Source organism: Periplaneta americana, chromosome 2, assembly GCF_040183065.1.
Source record: "Periplaneta americana isolate PAMFEO1 chromosome 2, P.americana_PAMFEO1_priV1, whole genome shotgun sequence".
In the NCBI taxonomy this organism is placed as follows: Eukaryota; Metazoa; Arthropoda; class Insecta; order Blattodea; family Blattidae; genus Periplaneta; species Periplaneta americana.
Genome location: NC_091118.1, coordinates 33,921,070 through 33,947,466, shown reverse-complemented (window position 1 = coordinate 33,947,466; position 26,397 = coordinate 33,921,070). Strand labels below are relative to the sequence as shown.

Sequence of the window (26,397 nt, the reverse complement as noted above, 5' to 3'; positions counted from 1 at the left end):
GGTCAACAAAGCATGGGGCTCTACCTCCAGGGACCCCAAGTGCCTTCATGGCATGTAACAGGGCTACCTTTACTTTTTTTATACAATGTAATCTAACATCAAATTTATCTTGTTTATTTTAGGTTTCAGGAGTTTTTTGCGAAATGTGGAAAACAATTTAATGTAGACAAGACAAGTTTGGCATCTAATAGTCTCAAACAACTTAATCAGTGTGCCATGTTTATAAATTAGCAGGTTTGAAATTTGTAAAACAAGAGAACATCATTAATTATAGTTACGAGTACTAAGTCAAAGCCTACATGTTATTTTCTTCTGAATATCCTTCGTTTTTATCACAATAACTCAAAGATATATTGAGTAATAAATAATTACAACTGAATAACGAATCCCACTCATAAACTGCACACTCCCGATTGCTATCATTGCCTTCTCTCGGCTGTACTAAGCAAGGCCATCAGCTGCATTAACCTCTCGAGTTGCTGCTGGCGTTGGACTCTGTCATGCAACGTGAGGATCTGCATGATTTCGTCCAGTGGATTCTGGTTGACCCTGCCCATGGCGTGCATGACTCGCAGCTGGTGCATCTGCTGCATTCTGTGGTGCAGCATCATGAGGTTCATGAAGTGCAGCACCTCGTCTGCCGGCTGCTCCTGAGCTCTGCTCTGCATGTTGATTTGGTGCATCACATGTCTGAACCCTTCAAGCTGCTGCAGCCTCTGCACTCTGAGTCTCAGGGTGAGCATATCAGTCAGTCTTGATGCATCATCCTCATCCGAGTCTTCTGCATCTGAATGACTTTCGCCAGTCGCTTCAACACCAGCAGCTTCTTCCATTGCATGCCCTTCACCAGTTGGTTGTTGTCTAACACCTTCTGTGTGAATCACTTGGGGTGGACCAATCATATTTTGTTCACTGCATTCCTCCTCAGGCCACATGAGACGATGTGCTTTCTGTTTTATAGTCTGATCCTGTAAAAAAAAAAATATAAACAAACTCAACTTAAAGAAGGCAGAGAAAAAGTTGCAGTTGCAGTTTATTATCAACACTTTTCTGCTACCGGTATCAGAATGGAACCAGCATTTCAAACCATGAATAGAAATAGCGAGAAACAGTTTTATGAATTCAATTTTATATGTGAATGACTAAGCATTTATTGCCGAGACAGAAGACTGAAGACTGGAAGCATTACGTGTTACCTGCAGTGAGGGAAGTGGGGAAAAAACCAGAGATGGTATGCTACCCCAAGGTTTTCGCCTAGCATATCTCGATTTACGAAAGGCATACCCTCTCCCTTACAACATAACACATACAAGATGTATACAATAAACTGTTGCGTGCAGTCAGTAACGCGAATCTATGGAGCTTATGGAACACATTAAATTTCTTAATAAAATAATTTCAGTTATTTACTAGATTATTTTGCAATGTCCATTGAGTCTTATCATTTAAAATAATGTTAAAGCTTCAAAGTGCCTTACTTAATCTGTACTAATAATAAATCTGTAGCGAAAATTTTTCTGGTAAATTTCGTTTTTCCAAAAATAATTGGTCTTAACATGTATAATTAATCATCCTGAAACCGAAAATCGCTTTTTTGACATTTTTGTTTGTGTGTCTGTCTGTCTGGATGTTTGTTACCTTTTCACGCGATAATGGCTGAATGGATTTTGATGAAAATTGGAATATAAATTAAGTTCATTGTAACTTAGATTTTAGGCTATATGCCATTCAAAATACTTTATTTAAAAGGGGGGTTATAAGGGGGCCTGAATTAAATAAATCGAAATATCTCGCTTATTATTGATTTTTATGAAAAATGTTACATAACAAAAGTTTCTTTAAAAACTATTTCCGATAACTTTTATTCTATGCAAAATTTTGATAGTACTGATATTACTATGACGTACCCAAGTACATAATATTTCCATGCAGGAATTCTGCATTACCACATGGCGAGATATATCCGTTTTAAAATAACAATGCTTTTTATAATCTACTGTAGATATTTAAACAAATTCTTGAAAATGATGGCCATTCATTTCGATACAGACTTCAGTTCTTTGTTCCATATCATCGCACTATATTACTTATTATGCCTCATTTCGATTATTGTGACGCTTTATTCAGTGATCTCGGGGTGGATTTATCCCAGAAACTGCAACTGTTCATAATGCGTGTGTTCGTTTCATTTATAATGTCCGCTACTACGATCGATAAATTATTGTGGCTCAGGTTAAATGAGAGGAGAAAGTTACATTCCCTTTCTCTCTTATACCGAATTTTGCACATCTCTACTCCCTCTTACTTATCTGTCCGATTCCACAGTCTTTCTCGGAATCATAACTTAAATACTCGGTCACAATATGATAACACGCTAGAAATACCACTGCACACATCATCTCTCTATTCTTCGTCTTTCACTGTTGCTACTTCTCGTCACTGGAATTCTCTGCCGCCTGAAGTCAAGGGCTGCCGAACTTTAATTTCCTTTAAATGTAAATTAGAAAAGTATGTTATGATGAGTTGCCAGACCTGACGTGTTGCAAATGTGTTCCACTGTATTTATTATTATTATTATTATTATTATTATTATTATTATTATTATTATTTTTCTTATTTTTATTATCTAAATCGTGTTTATTTATCACTTAACGCCAATATGTATCCCACTGTGTTGTTGTTTTTTATTATTAATCTATTTTTTGTGTACATTTCATTCATTTGCCGGTTTCTGATTTAATTATGTAAATCGTATTTAATTGTAATCTAATACTAATATGTATACTAATGTGTTTATTTTTATTTTTACTGTGTACATTTTTCTTTTTTTATTGAATTATAGGCTTCTGTTTTTATGTGATTCGTATTTGATTCTAACAAATTAATATGTATTTCACTATGTTTATTTTTATTTTATGAGGTAAATTTTATGTAACTACCTCTTTTGATCTCATTATATAATCAGTATGTAATTACTTAATTCTGATCAAGTTTTATGATCAACTGTGTAAGCAAGTTTTAATCCTGGTTGAGTGTAGGAGAAGGCCTTAAGGCCTTAACTCTGCCAGGTTAAATAAAGCCATTATTATTATTATTATTATTATTATTATTATTATTATTATTATTATTATTATTATATTATAGCTTACCTAATTCCAATTTCCCGTTTCGTCCTTCGTACTAAAAACAGTAGGCCTAATTCATGTTGAAATAATTCTGTACTTACTCTGTAACAGAATACCTTATGTACTGTAAATTCAATCTTCATTTCTGTCCGTTCCACACGATAAATTTACTCAAGACATTCTATCTACTATCCGTTCAAGCAGTTATATAGCAGGGTCGTAGAAAGGGGGAAATCACGTGATGGTTAATTACTTAACGAGGCCTCTTTATTTAAGTTATTTTAAACAGTTGTATAATATTACGTAGACGTCCAATTCCTAGCAGGAAATGTTTTCAGAAAAGAGCTAAGACAGCCCAGCCACTAGCCTTTACAGAGAGGCCTGCAGAAGCAGGTGGGGGAAACCGGAATGTGATGTAACCAAAAGGACGCACAGTAGACCTACCTATGCAAAAATGTGATTCAATATTGAATGTTCTTTCTTAATTGAAAAACGCGACCATATTTCTGGAACGTACTATATTCACTCACTCAGTACTGTTTACTATGGCCATAAGACGAATTTGACTACATATGCGGCCTTGGTTCTGTGTGGAGGACAAGTGGAAGTTCATTAGTAGAAGGAGTGGGAGTGAAATACATTAAAAAACTCAGGTACAATAAAAATTGAAGCAAAAATAAAGTGATGTCCCTGTGTATTACCTTGTGTAATCTATACTTCAATGTATGATTAAATGAACTGTAGTTTTGCATGCTAAACTTACTTATGTAGAATTAAGTTCATATTGTGTTACCGTATTTGTATATTATGTCATTTTTCTTGTATAGGCCTACTTACAGTGCATGAATACTTATAATTCTAATGTTAATAAAGATCTAATCTAATCTAATCTAATCTATACTTACTTACTTATGGCTTTTAGAGAACCCGGAGGTTCACTTTCGCCCTCACATAAGCCTGCCATCAGTCCCTATCCTCAGCAAGATAAATCCAGTCCCTACCATCACATCCCACCTTCCTCAAATCCATTTTAATATTATCTTCCCATCTATGTCTCAGCCTCGCTAAAGGTCTTTTTCCCTCAGATCCCCCAACTAACTCTCTATCTGCTTTTCTGAATTCACCCATATGTGTTACATGCCCTGCCCAACTCAAACGTCTGGATTTAATGTTCCTAATTATGTCAGGTGAAGAATACAATGCGTGCTGCTCTGCATTGTGTAGCTTTCTCCATTTTCCTGTAACTTCATCCCTCTTAGCCCAAAATATTTTCGTAAGAGCCTTATTCTCGAATACCCTTAACCTCTGTTCCTCTCTCATAGTGAGTGTTCAAGTTCCACAACCGTACAGAACAACCGGTAATATAACTGTTTTATAAATTCTTTGAGATTTTTTAAAACAGACTAGATGACAAAAACTTGTCAACCGAATAATAACAGGTATTTCCCCTACTATTTATTCTGTGTTTAATTTTCTCTCGAATGTCATTTATACCAGTATTTGTTACTGTTGCTCCAAGATATTTGAATTTTTCTACCTCTTCAAAGGATATATTTCCAATTTTTATATTTCCATTTCGTAAGTCGGCCTGAGTAGCGCAGTCGGTATAGCGCTGACCTTCTGTGCTCGAGATTGCGAGTTCGATTCTGGCCTAGGTCGATGGCATTTAAGTGTGCTTAAATGCAACAGGCTCATTTCAGTAGATTTACTGGCATGTAAAAGAACTCCTGTGGGATGAAATTATGGCACACCGGCGATGCTGATATAACCTCGGTAGTTGCGAGCGTCGCTAAATAAACCATAAATTTAAAAAAAAAAAATCCATTTTGTACTATGTTCTGATCACGAGACATAATCATATATCGGTACTTTGTCTTTTCAGGATTTACTTCCAAACCTATCCTTTTACTTGCTTCAAGTAAAATTCTCGTGTTTTCCTTAATAGTTTGTAGATTTTCTCCTTACATATTCACGTCATCTGCATAAACAAGAATCTAAACTATACACATAAGTTTCAGTTAGAGTTACGAAATTTTAATAAGCATGTTATAGAAATTATTCAGATATAAAACATGTAGACCTAAGGATGTCACTTTGTAGAACTCAGAAATGGTGTGAGGGCCACCTTAAAACTTTTCCAGGGGTCTACAGACCTGTAGTTTTGCCACTGTCCATACCTCTAGCCATTCGTGGGCCAAAATGGCGCTGGTGCTGATGCGTTTTGTAGGATCTGGTTGCAGCATATTCCTGATGAGAGTAATGGCTGAGCTTGATACTCCAGCCCAGTGTTGTGGAGAGAACGTAACATTTCCGTTTAACACATCTTCATATTTCGTGAAAGGGTTTTGAGAGCTGAGACTGCAATATAAAAGAAACAAAATTCACATTGCTTATGTATTCTTGCATGAAAACTGAGTTTCATTACATTGAGGCTATTTCAAGGAAAGAACCACTGGAGTGGTGTAGGAGATAGCGAGTGGGATTTGAGCTTGAAGCTTCACTTAGGCATGGGTTTCAACATCACATGGGCTAATTCCATGGTTTGGTTTTTCCGAAGTTTTTCTTAACCCTGAGGCGAATATCAGGTAAACTTATGATTCCTCAGACTCATCTCACTTCACAAATTCCATCAATTGCACAGGATGTCCCAAAAGTCACCATACATAGGACATGTCAGTTCAAAATAAAAATGTTACATATTATGCTCATAATATGCTCCCCAGATCTCACAATCCTTGATTTTTACCTCTAGGGTCACCTTAAGTCGCAGGTCTACAAGAAGAAAATCTGGGATTCACAACATCTGCAAGCACGCATTGTCGACTCCTGTCATATGACGATGGACATGTTGCAGCATTTGCATTGGAATTAGTTGAAACGTATTGATTGATCTGTGCCTGACTCTTGAAGATCGCCACTTTGAGCACATTATGTGAGATTTCTAATTTGAATTGGCATTCTCTATGTATGTAGACTTCTGGGACACTCTGTAGATAGCCTCGCTTTCTATAATCAAGGCTCGAATGGATCGGGGTGGACCAGAATGGCATTCCAGTTCGTGAATTTCAAGTAACTTTCCATTCCTTCCCATAAGAAATGTCTATTGTTTGTTTCGGATCATTTTAATTTGGTATTAATTATACCCTACATATTTCAATACATTTTGCAACTAAGTGTGAATTAAATTTTTAAAACTACTGATGACACTGTAGATACTGCTTTATTGTATTATAGCATTCGTATAAGACCTCACTAAATTATAATACTCTTGCGACATGCCTTTGATGTGTTTGATTCTGCATTGAATGTAGCTAAGGTTCTGAATAATAGCGCGGTGTTAATGAAATTAAAAGGACCGGACTCAGCAACACTTTATCACTCCATATCCTGCTAATGATCAGATGTCATAGGCCACTGCTAGGCAGTGAGTTGGATTTCTTATTGTTTAAACTGCGACTCGAGTATCCATTTCAAAGGCTTTATTTCGAAAGATTCTAGTCATAAATGCAGGAGTGAAAATCATTTTCTTTTGCTAGTAATAATACACTATAAGGAATTGGCCATTCTACCCCATTATCTCCTGGTTTAGTTGTTTCATGAGTGATGCCTTATTGGTATAACTTATGAGGTTCATACCTGTCACTGGGCAATTGACTATATAATAACATGTCGAAGTAAATTATTAAAGATGTATGCATTTTATTAAATATACCGGTACCTTGTTTTTGGCTGAATGAGGTGACTACTGGTACCGTTCGTGGTTTCCATCTGTGTAAATATAATGAAAGGATGAAAATTACCGAAGACAATTGTCCGAGATGTTTATATTGATGTGTACATAAATATTTCATGGTAATATTCGACATCATCTTGTTCATTAATTTCATTGATGTCGTTCTCAACACCATTGTGTCCACGTAAATAATAGAATATTCCAGTTCATAAGAACGTCCATTTCGAGCCCTGTCTATAATAGACCTAATAAAAATTTGAGATAACTTACATAGACAGTTAAAAAGCTTTGAAAGGAAAGCATATGTTTTGAAAGCATAAGAAAGAACTTTAAATCTTCTATTTGAACTTAAATTATTACACTTAAAGCGATAATAAAAAATAAAAATAGATAAATCTTAATTCCCCTTGATACAGTGTTGCTAAATAACAAATAAAAATTGCAAGGAAGAGGATGCACTTCGGTTACCAGTGGTTTTCATTACACATTACTCTTAATAAGTTAATGACAAGCCTAATTTTACAACTTTCAAATATTACCACATTACTAGCAGCAAACGTTTCTGTCTGTTGTCTTCTTTCCGTTTCTGACAGCAGCTTAAATATATGACTGGTAATTTGCTTTTAAAAGTTAAAAAAAAATAACCAAAACTGTCACAGTATACTATGATTAAATAAAAATTAATCATACTTTATGTAAATCCTAATAAATTGATTCCAAAAATAGGGTAAACGTGTAGCCATTAAACTGCACGTGTAGCCATTTGCGCCTCTGCCTACTTCTCGACGATTATGATGGACAATCCTGTTCTGAGGTAGGGCACCCATTAGGTCGGATTCTGTTAACCCCATATGGTAACATGATATGAATATGGAAATAGGCTGGATGGATGAAGATGAAGGTGATAATAACGGCGACATGTGAGGATCCTGCACAAAAAGTTACCAATATTTGTACTTAAAGGATTAAGGGTAAACTCTGGAGAAAATCTCAACCAGACAACTTGTCTCAATCAGGATTTGAACCTGGGCCCACTAGTTTCGCAGTCAGGAACTCTAACCACTACTCCAGGGTGGTGGACAATATAAAAATATAGCCTATAACCTGTAAAAATTAAATATACCGTATTCAATCAAAGTTTCTAAGTTTGAGACCTTTTAGTTTCTATTTTGTTCTATATTTTTAGCGTATTATTTGGTAACTGAAAGGAAACTCTCTTAACCATCTGTATGGTATGGTATGGTATTTTCAGAATTTAAATGCCTCCAGTGAAAAACCACATAGCTCACCCCTCTTTTTTGGGAATGATAAACACAATTATAGTCCTGTCGCTCTTATTTCTGGCACGTTGTAGGTCGGCTACATTTAAACGTGTGCGTCTTGTGATTCGCTGATGAAGATAAAGAAGGCTCGATAAATACTTAATATAATCGCCCGCCATTTTGGCTCTTTCGTTGGCGTTCGCAGAAAGCACACGACGTTATTTACCGCTCAATTATTTGCTGAATTACAGTGCGTTTGATTTATTATCATATGAGCTACGACATGATAATGTTTAACGGTGTGGCAAATAGATCCCTCGTCTGGTAGCTCGGCAACGAAAGAACAAAAATGGCGAACGATACTACCTACCTAGACTTTATAGAGCCTTCACTTTCTAAGACGTAAGCAAAGAGGCGGAGTCACACCGGAAATAACAGTGTCGCGACTATAATCATAAACTGTAGTCTGAATGCAGCTGTCTATACATACACCACACACGTGCTGTTCTTTTTTTTCTGGTAAAATACTTCACTCGTCCAAGATATTTTTCTCAAGAAATATCTGTAACTTCTCTTTTACTTGGTTAATTTTAAATTGACTCTTGTCTGCGAGAGGTGTAAACCATTTATCTAAAGAACAAATATTCATAGTCTAGTTTGGAATCGAATCCACGATTTTGGTGGCTTTCTCACAAATGTAGCGTCTTAGTCATTGTGTGTACCATTGCTTCACATATGAACCAACATTAATTTAACATTCCTCATTTTAGTTGTCAAGATGGAAGGAAATTATTACGGTATTATTTATATAAAGTCCATGATAGTGAATAAAGCATAAATCTGGTTACTTTATTGATTAGCCTGAGAGAGAGAGAGAGAGAGAGAGAGAGAGAGAGAGAGAGAGAGAATATGTACCTGAAATAAAGAAGAACACCCATGCCCCAGATATCCACCTCTTTGGTGTACTCCTGTGCATTGTCCAGTATTTCAGGTGCCAAGAACTGTGGTGTTCCTATGCGTGTAGCCATTACAGCTCCTGGTTTCAGGATCTTTGAAATCCCAAAGTCTGCTAACTTTATCAGAGTTTCAGAGTTCTTGGATGATAATAGAATATTATGTGGCTGTAATGAAAAAAGGACATTACACAAAACGTCAACATGGGCAAAATTGTTAAAAATATTTCAAATACTTTACTCAAAAACCAGTACCTGTAATTTACTGAAAGTATGGTAACTATACAGGGTGTAAATGATATGAACTGCCAAAAAAATACTGGTGGCAGAGCACAAATAACTGAAGAAAAAAGTCAAATATTGTTTTTCTGTAACTGTTATGGCTTTCCCAGAAAAAAAAAATGTGTTTTGTGAGCCTAACGTTTTTGGGAAAGAGAATAGTCAGTCATTATTTAGGCTACTTTGCCTGGTGTGTACGTTGAAGCAGTCGTTTATTATTCTGTTGTGTATTGGTATGTGTTCGGTGCAAAGTCATTGGCAATAACATTTAGGTTCAGTCGAAATGTAAATAATGAAAGTACTATCAATCTTAAAAACATAGTATTTTACAGATTAAAAATAAAATTATAAGAAATAATTAAATTTCACTAGATATGTTGTTCAGTAGACCGATATTACTGCCTATAATTTTGACAGTTTATATTGTTTACACCCTGTATATTTAATGATTTATGTGATTTGCCGGAAGAAATCGGATTAGCACCTCAATATTAAATGAGAGAATTGTTTAAAATATGGTAATTAATAAATTTGGTATTTACCATATTCGGTAATAAAGGGAAAACAAAATATCTATTTGCTTGCGTTTTTATTTGGTATTGTCTTGTTATTCCTTAATCATTTTTAAGTGTTTAATGTACACATGTGAGGACTTGATTTTGTTCCTGTTACATTAATTCCGTAACACTCCTTGTAGAAAAGATTTCCACATTCTTATTCATTCATTCATTCATATTTGCTCATTGTGATGTTAGTTTTCCCATTGTAACATTGTAATTTGGAAGATGGCAGAAATAGTTTCAGAATCAACACATTCAACTAAGTAATAATAAATTATTACTATTATTGTTATCGTGAATTAAAGTGGCATGGCATTTGTATACACTCAGAGTTTATAACGTGTTCACTAGCGGATTGAAGTGACATATTTAATTATTGTATCAACTGAAAATTTAGACCATGACTTCGTTAGTGAATTAAAATGAGATTATGTTTAATTGTATGGACTAAAAATTTATAACATGACTTTATTAGTGTATTAAAGAGAGATTATATTTAATTGTATAGACTGAGAATTTAAAATGTGGCTTCATTATTGAATTAAAATTGAGAGCTCTCACCTTGAGATCCCGATGCACAATTTTGTGTTCATGCAGATACTGAATGGCATGTACAAGTTGGTAGAAAATGAGTTTTATGTCAGCTTCTTGAAGCATGCGTACAGGATGCACACGGCTAAAGAGATCACCTCCCTCCATGTACTCTAGTACTATGAACATGTGAGAATCTGTGTTCACCACTCCCTCGTATTGGATGATGCAGGGCTGCAAGAAGAAATCATAAAGTATCACTGTCGCATAACTTAGTCTTAAATTAAAAATCAGGGAGATGTATAAAGCCCTGTAAAAAGATAGAGTCTCTATAGTGCTAATCAGAACAATAACTGGATACAATCAAACAAGCGATTTAGATTCTCGTCAAATTAATAATATAAGCTATCAAAGGTTTTGACAAGATAAAGTGTTAAAATACAATGAAAATTATTAAAATGAACAATACTTGAAAGATAGGAATATAATAACAAATAATTCTCGAATAAGAAATAACATTTTACAAAGAAATCAGGAAAATTGGCCTCCATAATAAAATAAAAGCAATCAGAACAAATGCCATTAACAAAGAGTGGAAATAAATATATTAAAGAATCACAAAGTTACTCATTTAAATCTCAGACACATTAAACATAGAGTTCTCCAGAAGTAAATTTTAGACCCATTATTGTTTCTATTTATTATTTATATTAATGATTTAATCTCAACTATAAATAATGTATCTCAGGTACTGGTAATCTTATTTTTCAAATGATACAAGTATGATTATCTTGAGTAAACTATATGATCACTTCATAAACTCTTCTAAAAAGAGTTAAATCTAATGAATGAATGGTTTAGAGCAAATAAATTAGCACTTAATGTTGACAAAATTAATGTAATTACATTTAGTACATGTAGTATAATGCTCACTTTTTTTTATAATATTAGATTAGATGGTACTGATCACACAGAATTTATAAGCACAAAGTTTATTGGTTTGGAATTGTTTAATCAGTTGAACTGAGAAACACACACAGACTATAATATAGTACTCTCAAATTGAGTTCTGCCTTATCTTTTATTGGTGATATAAATACCCTTAAAATGCCATACCGGTACCTTGCATACTGTGCCGTATATATACCATATATAATGAAATATGGATTAATATTCTGGGCAATTCATCTGAAGCTAAACATGTTTTTGTTTTACAAAACAAAAAATTTCTATCAAGATAATGACAAGTACCGGTATATAAATGAAAGGACATAATGTTAAAAGATTACCGTATCCAAAATTAAAAAATATTGACTTTATTTCGTGAGTACATATTTTTTCTAGTGATGTTTTATATTAAAAGCCAAGATACATTTAGTGTTAATCAAAACATTCGTAATTTTAATACAAGACACAAATCAGATTTCCTCCTATTCTCTGTTAGTCTCTGTTGTTATGAAAAAGGGGTTCATTATTCATGTATTACAATCTTCAATGCACTGCCTAATTATTATCTTACATAATCAGATTGAGTGGTTTCTTGATTTGCTCTGTGTGTCTTCTTAGTGGTGTTCTTTTCTATTCATGAGCTGAGAGTGCTAATCAGATGATGTGCAGGGTTGTTTTACACTTGCATTGCATAATATTTTTTTTATACGTATTGGAAATGTTAATAGGTTAAAGCTGTATCAGGTACTGTTTTGTGACCAGATATCTAGTTTTAGCTCTAAAAGCGAAGACATGTAGATGTCGTGGTTCATTCAGATAAATTTTAATGCCGTTAGACTTTTTAAGGGTATGTTTAAGATTTTCGCAAGTTTAACAAGAGTTTCATTCGTCTGCTTAGATTTTTTTTAAGATTTTTGCGAAACCAAACATGTTCTTTCAATGACGAATAAAGAAATTCCCTGCACATTAGCAGAAGTGTATCAATAAACTGAGGAACTATTTTGGAAAATGAGTGTTTTAACTGTTTATGCATTATGTAATGTTCACAAATAAATGAAGTCAGAATTAAATTTTAACTCCGTAAGTTTTATCATTTTTTATCTCGGAAAATCTTTTTAATATGATAAAGGCTCGAAATTCTAAACTTCAATAAGACAGTACCATACTCACAAAATAGAGTGCTTTGACTTACATGCCTGATTCTGTTAAGTATCTCTGCTTCGGTGTAGGCATACTTGATGAGATATGGATGTTTCTTTACAGTCTTCATTGCAAATCTCTTGCCTGTGTTCTGTGAAAGACAATGTAAAACCTGTTAACATAACCACTCTTAAGACTCAGTAGCATATAGAAATGTTCCGATTTATTTTTGCAAATATCATGTAAGTAAACCACTCAATGGAAAATTAAGTTACTACAATACATGAAAGAACTTTTGTTTCAACATATACCAGTAATTGGTTTAAAAGGGTCCAGAACCATAGTGGGCCAAGCCAATTTACTGAAACCGTAGAAAACAAGGGTTAAAATGAAGTTATTAGCATAATTCAATGGAAACATTATAGCAAGTAATATAAAATAAACACATTAAAACTAAATGATATGTCAATCTTCATTAAACTATGGTACTCACTTAATTTTAACCCTTGCTTTCTCCGTTTTTAATAAATGGTGCTTGGTCCACTATGGCTCTGAAACCTTCAATTGGCTGAAGATTCATATGATCTTTGTAATTGCGTGAAACCTTTATGCTCTCGGTTGCTATTGCGATATTTAGATTTTTACGGAATTGGTTATTATTTCTAGTTTAAGGATTGTGAATATGATTGGGAATTAATTAAATTTAATTTAAATTTAAGATTAACTAGCGGACTTACTCGTATTAATTATGTAAGGAGATCTAGTAGGCTCTGAGGATGGTGATGAAGCACCGAAACAGCTGTAAGCCGCACAAACTTACATAATTAACATGAGTAAGTCCGCTAGTTAATCAATTACTTATATTCGAGTGTTAAAAGTAGTGTACGCAAGATTCAAAATGGACAATTAAATTTATTGTAATTTGTGTGTTCTATTATTAATGATTATTTTTCCTTTATTTCTTTATTGAATAACTTGTATATCATATCAGTGGGCCAGTTCAAAAAGGGAACAACTCAAAATTTAAATTTTAGCAATTCATTTTGAGGGAATTTTCAGATAAGTCATTGAAATTCAATTATGTGGATTTATTTTTTCCGTCATTGACTTAGCATCCCATATACAAGGTACAATTCCTTTACATTACATAATTAAATGTTCGGTTTTCATCGCTCTTGATTGCGACATCATCAGATACGTTTGTTGTTTTACAAAAGAAAAAAGAGGTTAACATACCGGTATTGTAATTTATAAAACAACAAATGTATATGATGCTGTTGCAATCAAGAGCAATGAAAATGTTAATACAAACATTTAATTATGTCATATAAAGGAATTGTACCTTGTATGTGGCATGTTAAGTCAGTGACGGAAAAAATAATAAATCTATTTAATTAATAAAAATTTAAAGTTTTGAGAAAACTGCATTTTAAAGTTTCATGACACTGAAAAATCCAAGTATCATTGAAATTACTCCAAATTCAGTTAATGATGTTGTACATGTACTGTAAGTTTCCAATTAGAGTGATGTTACTGTATGTTTGTAATAAATTTACATCATAATAATAATAATAATAATAATAATAATAATAATAATAATAATAATAATAATAATAATAAAACTGTTATTTCGCTTTTAAAATCATACAAGTGTTTTTTCTTGTCTTCATGGGAAAAAAAAAAGATCAGAAGGATAACTAACAAAATTTGAAATGGGAAACTTCATACAAATATAATTAATACAAAAAATATGTCACGTTACCCAGTCTAATATTATCATTTAATTTCAATAAACTCATTGTGTCTTGCTGGCCTTGCAGCAAGAGAAGAGGGAGAGGAAAAAGAAGCTGAAGACTCCAGTTCAAAGCATAAGATGCATCATCTCTGTCTGATCTCTAAAATTCTTCGAAAAAAAAAAAAAATATATGTATTTATTTACACTGTAAGTGGGCAAGCACCCAGTGGCAGTGGTATATACAATATTAACAATACACAGTTAAAATGATAAGCTATACACAATAAAATTTAAATTACATAATACAATTTACAACACATATACAATATTATACACAATACAATTTAACACAATAATAATAAAACATTTAATTTCGTTTATGACTTCATATTACTAGTAGTGTGTAAGAAGCAAAATCAAAAGAAACTTATTACAGCTGATTTTTATGAATCGCAATTACATACTTTTGATTTCTAATGCAGTCCATTTCGAGCCCTGTCTATAATAGACCTAATAAAAATGTGAGATAACTTACATAGACAGTTGTGCTAACTGATGGAGTTACTTGTCAACAATGTTACACTGAAACTTGTGTTCAGGATACTGTCCAGCGACAATCCTGATATACGGTATTGTATTTTATATTTTTGAAGTTTGGCTAATTGATATTAATCTGCCACACTCACAATGACACTCACACTCATACATATTTCTTCTTCAAGAAAAATTCACTGCGAGCTGAGTCAGGAAATCGAACCCGGGACCTCCAGATCTGGAAGCCAAGCTGCTAATTTAGTTTGTAGTTTATTATTTATTGTTAATGTGCATTTGTGTGGAAGATAAATTACTCACCCAACATATATTTGGCATATTAAATGTAGGAGAATATGCGAGCTTAAAAATTGAAAGATAACGTAGAACGGGGTGACTTGATATGCTGGGGGGACTTGGTACTTTTTGTAGGTTGATGTTTCGGAACGAAACAAAATGTATTAAGTCCCTCCAGTGTATAAAGTCACCCCGTTTTATACGCTAGGGGACTTGATACATTTTGTAGGTTGATGTTTTGTTTCGAAACATCAACCTACAAAATGTATCAAGTTTCTCCCCAGCATATCAAGTTACCCCATTTTACGGTAATGAAATACCAGTACCAGTACCTTATCAAAGATCAGTGACACTTTTCCAAAGCCACCTACTCCCAAAGTGTAGGACTTCAAGTAACGTTCACGTAGAACTTCAGGCAGTGTTTCATTTATGACGTTACTGCGAGCCTTGTCCAGGAAAACAAACACTGTAATGAGAAGAATTAAACATTTTTCAAAATATATTTCATTGCCAGTTGTAAAAGGCTGTTTGTTACACTTAATCCTTTATTATTTTATCTGAAGTTTTTACAATTCTCCCTCCCATAATCTCATTGGGAAGAGTGATAATTTTGCAGACATTCTCTTGGTACTGTACGTAGGCAGGTCTATATGTCTGAACAGACCTTTACTTGGAAAAGGGCTGACTTTAGAGTTCTGGAAACTTTACCACTAGAGTCAAAGTATATAAATAGGTACTATCTATAAGTGGCCTCTGCAGAGACGCTTTCAGATCATTAGCTACATCACTGCTATACACAGAGAGACAAGCTATACTGAAAGACAGATACACACGAAGAAACTTTTAATGAACTCACGTCGAAAGTCTTCTGTGTGCGCACACATTTCTAAAACAGACACACATAAAAAAATTAGCTGCCAATGCTAACTATCATAGTTTTCTTCCCAAGGGTAAGTCTTTCACTGCAAACCCAGCATTCTTCAGTCTTCCCTCTTTTCTGCTTTCCTCTTCGTCACTGCATACGATCCACATATGTTAATGTTACCTATCATCTGATATCTTATGCCCCGAATTATTTTTCCGTCCACCATTTCTTCTAATACATCTTCCAGTAGGTGCAGTTTCTTCTTAGCTAGTGACCCAGCCAAGTTATTTTTCTCTTCCCGATCATTCTTTCTTCACACATTCTTTCTAGCACAGCTTCATTTCTTATTCTGTCTGTCCATTTCACTGTAGCTTCCAGTGGCGGTTTCTCGGGGGAGGGAAGGGAGGAACGTCCTCCTCACATTTTTCTTCTTTTGAAAGTAAATACCAAATGAAATATATGCCTTGAAATTCGAGGAAGATTCGATAATTTTTAAGTTCACAGCTGTAAGAAAACCTCGGTTGATCGAGTTTTAAACGACGCGCAATCATGTGCTGCTAGAAAACTGTGAGAAAGATTCGAGATTGTTTGTGTGGAGGAAAGTCAATCCATTCCTCCTTTACTGCAGTTAACAACATAGACAACAGCGCACTAGCGGCCAGAAAAAGAAGCAGAGTTTTAAAGCAAGTAAATGAACGGAGAGGGAGGAGATCCTCCTCTGAATCAGCACATGGGCGGGAAATAAAACCGGCTGGTCTTGCAACAAACTCGCTACTGCTGCCATCTAACGATGCTGCATTCAATCAGACTATAACACATCTAGGAGGAGGCACAATAACAACAGTTTTAACGCAAAGCTATGAAAGACACTGTATAAGCTTTTTTTATATCATAAATCAAAATATATTATTCATTGCATTTTATATCAGCTACTCGTGGTTTGAAACGTTCGAGGATATCTGAAAGTTGAAGTTGGATGTATATAAAACAAAGAGGAAGTAGTTCTACGTTAGTATCGCAGATCTTTTTGGCCCCTGAAATTCGCTTCCATTCATTGTCTACTAGACAGGACAACAGCCAAGTTGTCAGTTTTGTACAAATATATTTTAAATTGAAAGTACACCAAACTACAATTTTTTTAACACAAAAAAATAATCATGGCCCATGAACAGTAATGGTAGTATGACTTTACAAGAACTGATATTCTTAAAAAGCATGTGATACTGAACTTGTAAAATGTACATGTGGCAACACAGACCATGTGAGTGGGTGCAGTGTTTCCGCTTTCCTAACGGATTATTTCTCATTCTCACTTCCGTAAAACGGTTCTGATTATATGTTAGTAGCTAGTCTCTACCAACACGTGTGATACTGTAGTGTGCGCTAAAAATGCTGCGAGTTTGTGAATTTCCTCGTAATTGTTAATTTGTGCGATTATTCACCAATGAATGGAAGTGAAAACATATTATATTTTGGACAATTTAGGAAACTCAGTTTACAAGAACAGATTATTGCTATACCAAGGAGAAGGCCAACCCTAACACTACCTGGTGTTACATGTATGCATGCAGGCTAATTTGTAGCATGTTTCTCTCAAGAAGGTGCCATTTTGCGAGTTAACAGCGCTGTTAACTTCTTTCCTCCTCTTAAGAAATATGCAGGAGCCGCCACTGGTAGCTTCTTAAAGTCATCATGTTGCAGCGTAAGCACTAGTCCCATACACTGGCTGAAATTTAATGAGAAAATTTCTTCTGTCAGAGGACGCAAACTAGCACTTATTTCGTACTGCTGTTCTAAGACATCATGCTTTAGACAATGCAGCTTGGGTGTGGGACAACAAAAACATTAATGGTAAAATTTATTACCATTTAAAGAACCAATATATATAAAAGCAGGAATTTTGGTATATTTGAAAATAAAACATACATACCTCTCATGTAAGGTTTAATAACAGATATGCCGTCATTATGACATAGAACTACTTTCTTCCCAGGTCCAACTTTCTTCTGGTTGACATAAGTACCACCCACGTCTTGGAGGTAGACTTCATCATCATCTTCATTTCTAAAGATCTTGAATTGTCTCTTGTATAGCAAGACGTAACCCACTTTTCCTAGTTGCTTGTAATTTATCACGTAGTCACAGGTGGGGTCCTTCCCCACGGTGTATTCTTTATTCTTCAGTTCTGCAACAAATTTCAGTATAAGCAACAAAGTAATTAATTTTTTTAGTTGGTTATTTAACGATGCTGCACTGTATCAACTACCGGTACTCGGTTATTTAGCGTCAATGACATTGGTGATAGCAACATGGTATATTGGCGAGATGAGGCTGAGGATTCGCCATAGATTACCTAATATTCTCCTTACGTTTGGGGAAAACCTCGGAAAAAACCTAACCAGGTAACCAGCCCAAGCAGAAATCAAACCCGCACCTGAACGTAACTCTGGAATGACCATTCATTGTCTAAACAATAGAAAATTCAATAATGATATTGACTACATTACCGTTATGGCCTTCCAAAATTACATGGTTCCTGTAACCACGTAATACAGTTTCTAAAAGAATAGGACATCATTAAGCTCAGAAGACATCATACGGCTACCTAGAGGAAAGGCGTACTGTGTCTTCATAGATTACACAAAGGCATTTGACCTTCTGGATAGAAGCATACTTATCAACAAACTGGAGGAAATCACTACTGCCAAAAGCTGCCTAACTGGATTAATACGCAACATAGTAGTAGTAATATTTATTTATTTATTTATTTATTTAACCCAGTAGAGATAAGGCCGTCAGGCTTTCTCTGCCTCTCTACCAGGGGATTACAACTATAATATGAACAATAAAATTACAATTAATATTAAATTTACAATTACAATTACAATAAAAATTAAAGTACGACAAGATTACCTGATTAATGAAAGCTAGACATTTTATCATAGAAGTTAAGAACAAAGAATATTTTTGTATTTACTGAATTATTACAAATTAAACCTAGAATAACAAAATTCTATAGTGATGAAATTACCGCATATTGAAATATTTTGTGATAGATTAAGAGAACTATTTACAAGAAACCATATCTGAACGAGTCTTAATTACTGACCAAGAGCCTAGTAAGTTTGCGTTTGAATTCAATTTTATTTCGACATACTGATGTACAACACTGTAATTATTGATGATACTGTCACCACGACAGGAAAAATCCAACAGACAAATGGTGTCCTTCAAGGTGATCCTCTCAACCCTCTCCTGTTCAACATCATAACATCAGACATCGCCAAAATTATCCAGAGAAATTCGGAGAAACAACACTGCTTATGTACGCAGATGATATGGCTCTTGTATCGCCACATAAACGAGATCTTCAAAGAGCCTTGAATGCTTTGACAGAATGGGCAGACAAAAATCATGTGTGCATAAATGAAAGGAAGACAGTCCAGATGGTCTTTAGAAAGGGGGGCCGACTTGCAAAAGAGGACTCAATAATGCACAAGCATCAACCATTTGAGTCGGCTTTGGTAGCATAGTCGGTATAGCACTGGCTTTCTATGCTCGAGGTTGCTGGTTCGATCCCGGGCCAGGTCGATGGCATTTAAGTGTGTTTAAATGCGACAGGCTCATGTCAGTAGATTTACTGGCATGTAAAAGAACTCTTGAAGGACAAAATTCCGGCACACTGGCGACGTTGATATAACCTCTGCAGTTGCAAGCATCGTTAAATAAACCATAATTTAAATTTTTGAACCACTTGAGATTTTCAACTCCTTCAAGTATTTACGGATCACCCTATAACCAACAACAACGTCATACCACATTCATATACAGGACAGAGCTGCGGTCGCAATAAAAGCTATGTTCGAAATAAAGAACATCACTATGCTGTCATTGAACATTGCCATGGTACTTTTCTACTACAAAATTGTCCCTATAATCACTTAGGGTCTAGAATCAAGGTGGGCCTCAAAGACCTAGCCACTATTGAGAAAGTCAAAGAAAGGTGCCTTTGGTATCTTGAAATTTACACCTTCCTGACTGGCTTACGAACTGCCAAGGAAACTTTTCTACTTCAAGACCCCATTGCCCTCTACCACCAACTCATGAGGCCACCTACTAGAAAAACGCCTGAAAAGAGAAGAGATATGTCCATATGGCCAGACTTTTACTGTACAAACGCTATGATGGATAGGGGATGGATACGATCAAATTAAGACCTAAGATATATGCTTACAAGCTTGGCAGTTCATGGTTACCACTACAACATATACAAGACAACCTGCTACCATACACCTGATGATGACTGTGTGTGTTCTCTATGTGAATCAGGTTGTGACATATATCACATAACAAAATGCAGAAATCGGTTTATTTCTATAAAAAAATATAGCAAAGTGTAAACATTCAACAATATGCATGTTAAGTTCAGTTAACCTCTTTCAACAGATGAATAATACATTTCCACTGGATTCTATCGCGTGTCAGAGTACCTGGCAATAAAACTTCATTCTGAAAGCATGGCTAAAGAAAAGAGTAACGAAATTAACACGAAATCAGAACTAACTTTCACTGAATTCTGCACTAAATACAAAACTGAAAACAACACATAGAAAACACCTTCAGTCCATACCTAGTATAAAAAACAAAATCCTGGAACTACATTAATACTCAATTTGGATGGAACCATTTCCAGACTAAAGAGGGACCACTTTCAGAAGATGAAGGTCTTAGATTCAATAAAAAAATACCAACAGTGTACCAAATGCAGAAACGTAGAAACATCATCGTAACACATCCTCAACTGCATAAAAAGCAATTTCACAGACTCATATAATAATTTCATGAACTTGATCTACAACCGAAGAATAAGAAACAACTCTTTAAGAAACTCAGAGATAACATATCACAATTTTTTTCCTTTCCATTTCCTTTCTTTAACTCTCTAATTTCAATTTGTCTATGTAGGCCTACTTATTATGTTCTCCATAATCCACGATACTCAAACCAAGAAATGGATTCGGAACACCTCAAAATCTGTGCTTCAGTGGCTGGCCATGATAATATCTTTAAAAAATATTGGAGTGCAAGAGGTCAAATGACTTTATTGTCAAATGCCTGGCATTAGAAAACAACATAATCCATGACAGAAAAGGTATAAATTTCATTGTGAAGGCATTTGAAACTCACTACTCATAATGATTTAACACAATCTAGAAGATAAAATATGATTTCTCTTTGACAGTACGAAAACATAACCCTCAAGTTTAAATGGAAAAGCCTTACCAAGCAATGTAAATCCATCTTTCATTGGACAGAGCCAACCCCAGACAGGTTTCCTCTCCATTATCACAAACAATGAGCTCTATCGTGACTGATTCCGTTTGAATGCTGTAATCTTATCAACACCTGAACAGAGTTCGGCAGTGGGTGTGTTAATTAAAACAATGACATGCCATCTGACTACTTATGCTAAATTGTATAGAGAGAAAATGATCCTTGTGAAAGTATTAATAGGATCTTAAAAGCTAAAACAGGGAGGTAATCGATATTTTACAACTTTTAGCAATTTTTGTTTCTTTATACAACAGTGAAACTTGGCTTTCAATCACAAAAATCGAGAAAAAATATTAGGTGTCAAAATGTGATTTTTCAGAAGGACGAAATGATCCTACACTCTATTTGACAAGTTAAGGGGAGAGGGTGGTATTTTTTGGTGAAAAATGAGTAAATTTTCAAAAAAAAAAAAATCTTTAAAATACCCTGTGATATGTGTGGAATGTATAGCATAACATTTTATGGGTATTTGTGCCCTTATCGGATGTTGAGTCGCCATTTTTAACTTCCTGCGTTATGGATTTTTAAATCACTCGCCCACTTTTATTCTTGTTTCCGGTAAATTAAATTTTCAAAAATAAATTTTTTTTCTTTAAAATACCATTTGATATGTGTGGAATGCATTGCATAACATTTTGTGGGTATCTGTGCCCTTATTGGATGTTGCGACATCATTTTTAAACTTCCTGCACTATGAATTTTTAAATCACACACCTGCTTTTATCGGTTTCCAGTAACTTCTTTTTTTTTTTTTTTTGCTACATTGCCAGACAAAAATGGATATAATTTCTGAACTATTAAAGATACATGCATGAAATTTAGAACACACATTCTTTAGACTATTAGGAAACTTTTCTCTGTATCAGAATCTTGTTACTTGATTTAATTTTAAAAATACGTCCGTTTGTTTGCAAGAAAGGAAATCAGAAAATTGTTATTAAATTTTAATTGTTTATTTTACAAACGTAGGGACTAATATCAAAATTCTGTTACAGACAGTTTGTAGAACATGCTTTTGCAAATATATTGCAAAAAATTGTTTGAATCTATTTTTAAAAACGGTTTAGATATATCGGTTTTAGTACAATCCTGCATTGGGTATATTTTTTTCAAATTTGGGCCCCAAATAATTTTTTTTTTTTCAAAATATTTTTATTTGGTTGAGTTGCCCCAGCTATGAGCTCTCTACATACAAAAAATTAATATTTTAATATCAAAGAAATGCTTACGGAAGGTAATATGAATAATGATTGCAGAAAATGGGTAAATAAGTTCAAAATGATACTAGGTGATAACTGAACAAAATTAATTTTTAATTTCATTGTAAGGCTGGAGATACCGGTGTATGAAATTCTGAAAATGATGCCAGGTAATAATTTAACAAAAGTACCGGTAGTCTTCAAATTGTAGAACTAGAAATAAACGAAATCCTATAAGATGTTACAAATAGCATACTGAACCGAAATATTTGTTATCAGTGAATTAAAGGAAAATAAGAAAATAAAAAAAATTGGTACCGGTACCATCTTAAGCTAGTCTTACTCATTAAATGTAATCCAATATCTGTTGCAGACTTCTTTTGCAGCTATAAGAAAAATCAATTCTCGACTATCTGCAATAATGATGGTGACACATTTAAAACAAAATCTCAGTTAATCCAAAATCTTGTTACAATGAATTATTTTAGGTTAAATTTAATTCTAACAAATGTCAATTTTGACATTAATACCAGTATTCATACACAAGTCTACCACACAAATGCACATTAACAATAAATAATAAACTACAAACTAAATTAGCAGCTTGGCTTCCAGATCTGGAGGTCCCGGGTTCGATTTCCTGACTCAGCTCGCAGTGAATTTTTCTTGAAGAAGAAATATGTATGAGTGTGAGTGTCATTGTGAGTGTGGCAGATTAATATCAATTAGCCAAACTTCAAAAATATAAAATACAATACCGTATATCAGGATTGTCGCTGGACAGTATCCTGAACACAAGTTTCAGTGTAACATTGTTGACAAGTAACTCCATCAGTTAGCACAACCATAAAGAACTAATAGACGCTATAGAGTTAACAACAACGAAAAAAAAAAAAAAAAAAATGTATGTATTTATTTACACTGCAAGTGGGCAAGCACCCAGTGGCAGTGGTATATACAATATTAACAATACACAGTTAAAATGATAAGCTATACACAATAAAATTAAAATTACATAATACAATTTACAACACATATACAATATTATACACAATACAATTTAACACAATAATAATAAAACATAAAAAAAATTTTATTGAACTGAAGTTTTGAAAAAATAACTAATTAGTAAATATTTTTTTGTGTTTTTGAAGCAATATTGTTAAATGATTTTTGTAATTTTATGAAAGAATTTTTGTCAGCCAATAGGCTGTCGTTATTCCAGTAGGTCCTTTACATCTTTGACAACTAGGTTTGTCATTTATCAGTTTAGTGGATAAATTCTGAATAGGTTGATTTTTTAACATATTATGTATGAAGAAAAGAATATATAAAAATTAGACAGTATTTTATTTAAATAGAAAACCTCTACAATGTTTTCTTATCATATAGAGAGGTAAAATATTGTATAGGCTGTAACTTAGGCTGAACTTTTTAAGCTGCACTACCTATAGTACTAAGTAATATTTTTGTGATATGCTAATACAGTTTAATCTATTTTCGCATTTTAAAATATAATCATCGAATTCAGTCCCAACTTAAAAAAAAAAAATCTGGATAAGCCCTATTTTCTGGAACATATAGAAAACCTATGGACAACGCTCTTCATTTTTTGTCACCAAGCTTCCAGTTAATCGAGAGTTGATTGTAACTGGCCAAATCTATTAAATTAATAAAGTATTAGTGCCGTGTAAAGTCACTTATGCATTCCTCTTTGTTTCTAAACGCAATTATACAATTTATATAGCCACAATGGCCCTTAGTCAGTATTCATGCTTTATCTGACATTTTCGGCAATGTACTTTAGTTTGTCAGATGCTGATAAAGTGGTTTTCAGCCTATTTATCTGTCTCTTAGTCTGTATGTCAGTCTGTTAATGTGTCTCAAACTTATATTTTTGGTCCTAAAATAATGTGTATTCTTTTCTGTGTGTAATAAATAAAAGAAATACTTGTGTTTTAAATTAGTAACATGAAATAAATAAAATATTTAATGCTACATTTTGTTTTCACAATCTTCCTTTATTCAGTTTTCAAGATAAAGGTTCTTGATATCTTACACTTATCAAAACTGTCGTCATATCATAGTACCAAATATTCATGTTGCACCTGATATTATCAGAAGATAAGAGCTACAATCTCGGAATTAAGAGCAAAATAGATAAAATTTAAGACTTGCTTAAGTACTGTTAATGATTGCTTAAGCTTACTTGTTATGCATTGGTATTGTCCGTGTGTCTATGCTCACGTTTTTAAAAAATAATGAATAATATACGTCAGCCTTAGACACAAAAAATGACCGCTGTCCTGTAGAGTGAATTTTGTCTAAGTCCACTTCGGGTAGTGCCTGGTTCACACGAGTAGAGAAATTATGTTTATTTTCCACCTAATTTATTCCTTGAATATATTTTCGTTATAAATTATAACTTTTGGCTAGTGGCTTTCACTATTCGCACTTGGAACAAACACTTCTGTATAAAACTATCAAATTCTTCAATAATTCGTACTATTTCATTCAATTTACAAAAAAGAATAAAAGAAAAGCTACTGTTGTCGCGCCACGAGACGACAGAGAAATATTCTAGACAGGGCGGGGGGAAGCTGTGGAATACAATGATTAAAGGTGCATCTACGAGTATATTGTTCAATTTTCCATGCGTGCACGCATTCAAGTTGGGAAAATATTACTTAATTAAGATGCATGTAGATTTCGCGTCTACATGGTGCGCTGTGTTGAACGTCATCTTGTAAATTGTAAATTATGTTTTATTTAACGATGATTGCAACTGCCGACGTTACATCAGCGTCGTCAGTGTGCCATAATTTTGTCCTGCAGGAGTTTACATGCCAGTAAATCTACTGACATTACCCCATCACATTTAAGCACACTTAAATGTCCATCGACCTGGGCTGGGATCGAACCCGCAGTCTCGGGCACAGAAGGCCAGCACTCTACCGACTACGCCACCCATGCCGAACGTCATCTTCACTATGTGTGTGTGTGTGTCTATATATAGATATATATATATATATATATATATATATATATATATATATATATATATATATATATATATATAAAATATCAATCCAATAATTGATTCTCAAAATTGTGGTTGAACACTCCAAAGGCACTTATATTTGCTAAAACCTCCAATAAAGCTAATTGTACTTGCCGCCATTTTCAGCATAAAAGGTCCACCATCATCATACAAAAGATTTTCAGTTTATTCGCAGCTTTCTAGAACAATCAGCTGCTCACTACATGTTACTGTTGAATGAAATAACATTCAAGATAGCCACCGGTGATGGATAGCTTTCAATTACTGCATGCTAAGGGTGCCCGCAGAATCCAGTCTCAGTGGTAGCAAGATGGCAAGAAAATTAGACGAAACAGATGGACGAGGAGAGAGAAAATTGAACATGAAAAATAGGCAAATCTGAAATCTAAATTACCTTAAATTTAAAATTTAATTCAAAATTATATAATATATTCTTCTTCTTCTTCTTCTTCCCTTCAAGTATTAGGCCAAATGGCCTGTTACGATCTCACAGTTGAATTTTCAATCCAGCGCTTCTTTGGACGATTGAGAGATCTCTTCCCGTTTGGACGATAGTGGAGCATGACTTTTGGGATTCTATCTCTATGCATGCGATGCAGATGATTTATCCAGTTGTTCTGATAATGTTTTACGTGATTAATTATAGGTTCTAGTTGTAATTCTTCCATTACATCTTCATTGCGTTTATGATCCCATTTCGTATACCCCGCTGTATATCTCATAAATTTAATTTCATTAGCCGTTATTCTGCTTTCGTCTTTCTTCCTCAATGTCCATGCCCCACTGCCGTAACAAAGTACAGGTCTCGCCAAGGTCTTGTAAAGGCGAATTCTAGTATGCCTTT

The 26,397-nt window shown here is 34.1% G+C and overlaps 1 protein-coding gene across 1 annotated transcript; it reads right to left on the bottom strand.

The window, feature by feature from the left end:
- Positions 1-98: 98 nt before the first annotated feature.
- LOC138692101 (ovarian-specific serine/threonine-protein kinase Lok-like) lies at positions 99-21,370 on the bottom strand. The gene is made up of 8 exons (XM_069815049.1): positions 21,243-21,370; positions 17,890-18,144; positions 15,427-15,560; positions 12,584-12,682; positions 10,474-10,677; positions 9,036-9,241; positions 5,303-5,483; positions 99-968 (listed from the first exon to the last, which is right to left on the bottom strand). Exons 1-8 carry the CDS (start codon positions 21,301-21,303, stop codon positions 420-422), a joined length of 1,689 nt encoding a protein of 562 aa, XP_069671150.1. The 5' UTR covers positions 21,304-21,370; the 3' UTR covers positions 99-419.
- Positions 21,371-26,397: the final 5,027 nt, after the last annotated feature.

Bases quoted from the DNA above. Each gene is read 5' to 3' on its own strand.
- LOC138692101 (XM_069815049.1), bottom strand. From the start codon at position 21,303: ATGGAGAGGAAACCTGTCTGGGGTTGGCTCTGTCCAATGAAAGATGGA. The intron at 12,683-15,426 runs GTACTGGTACTG...TGTCTTTCACAG, and splicing joins TGTCACTGATCTTTGATAAG to AACACAGGCAAGAGATTTGC. The intron at 969-5,302 runs GTATGGACAGTG...TTTTTTTTACAG, and splicing joins TGGCCCACGAATGGCTAGAG to GATCAGACTATAAAACAGAA.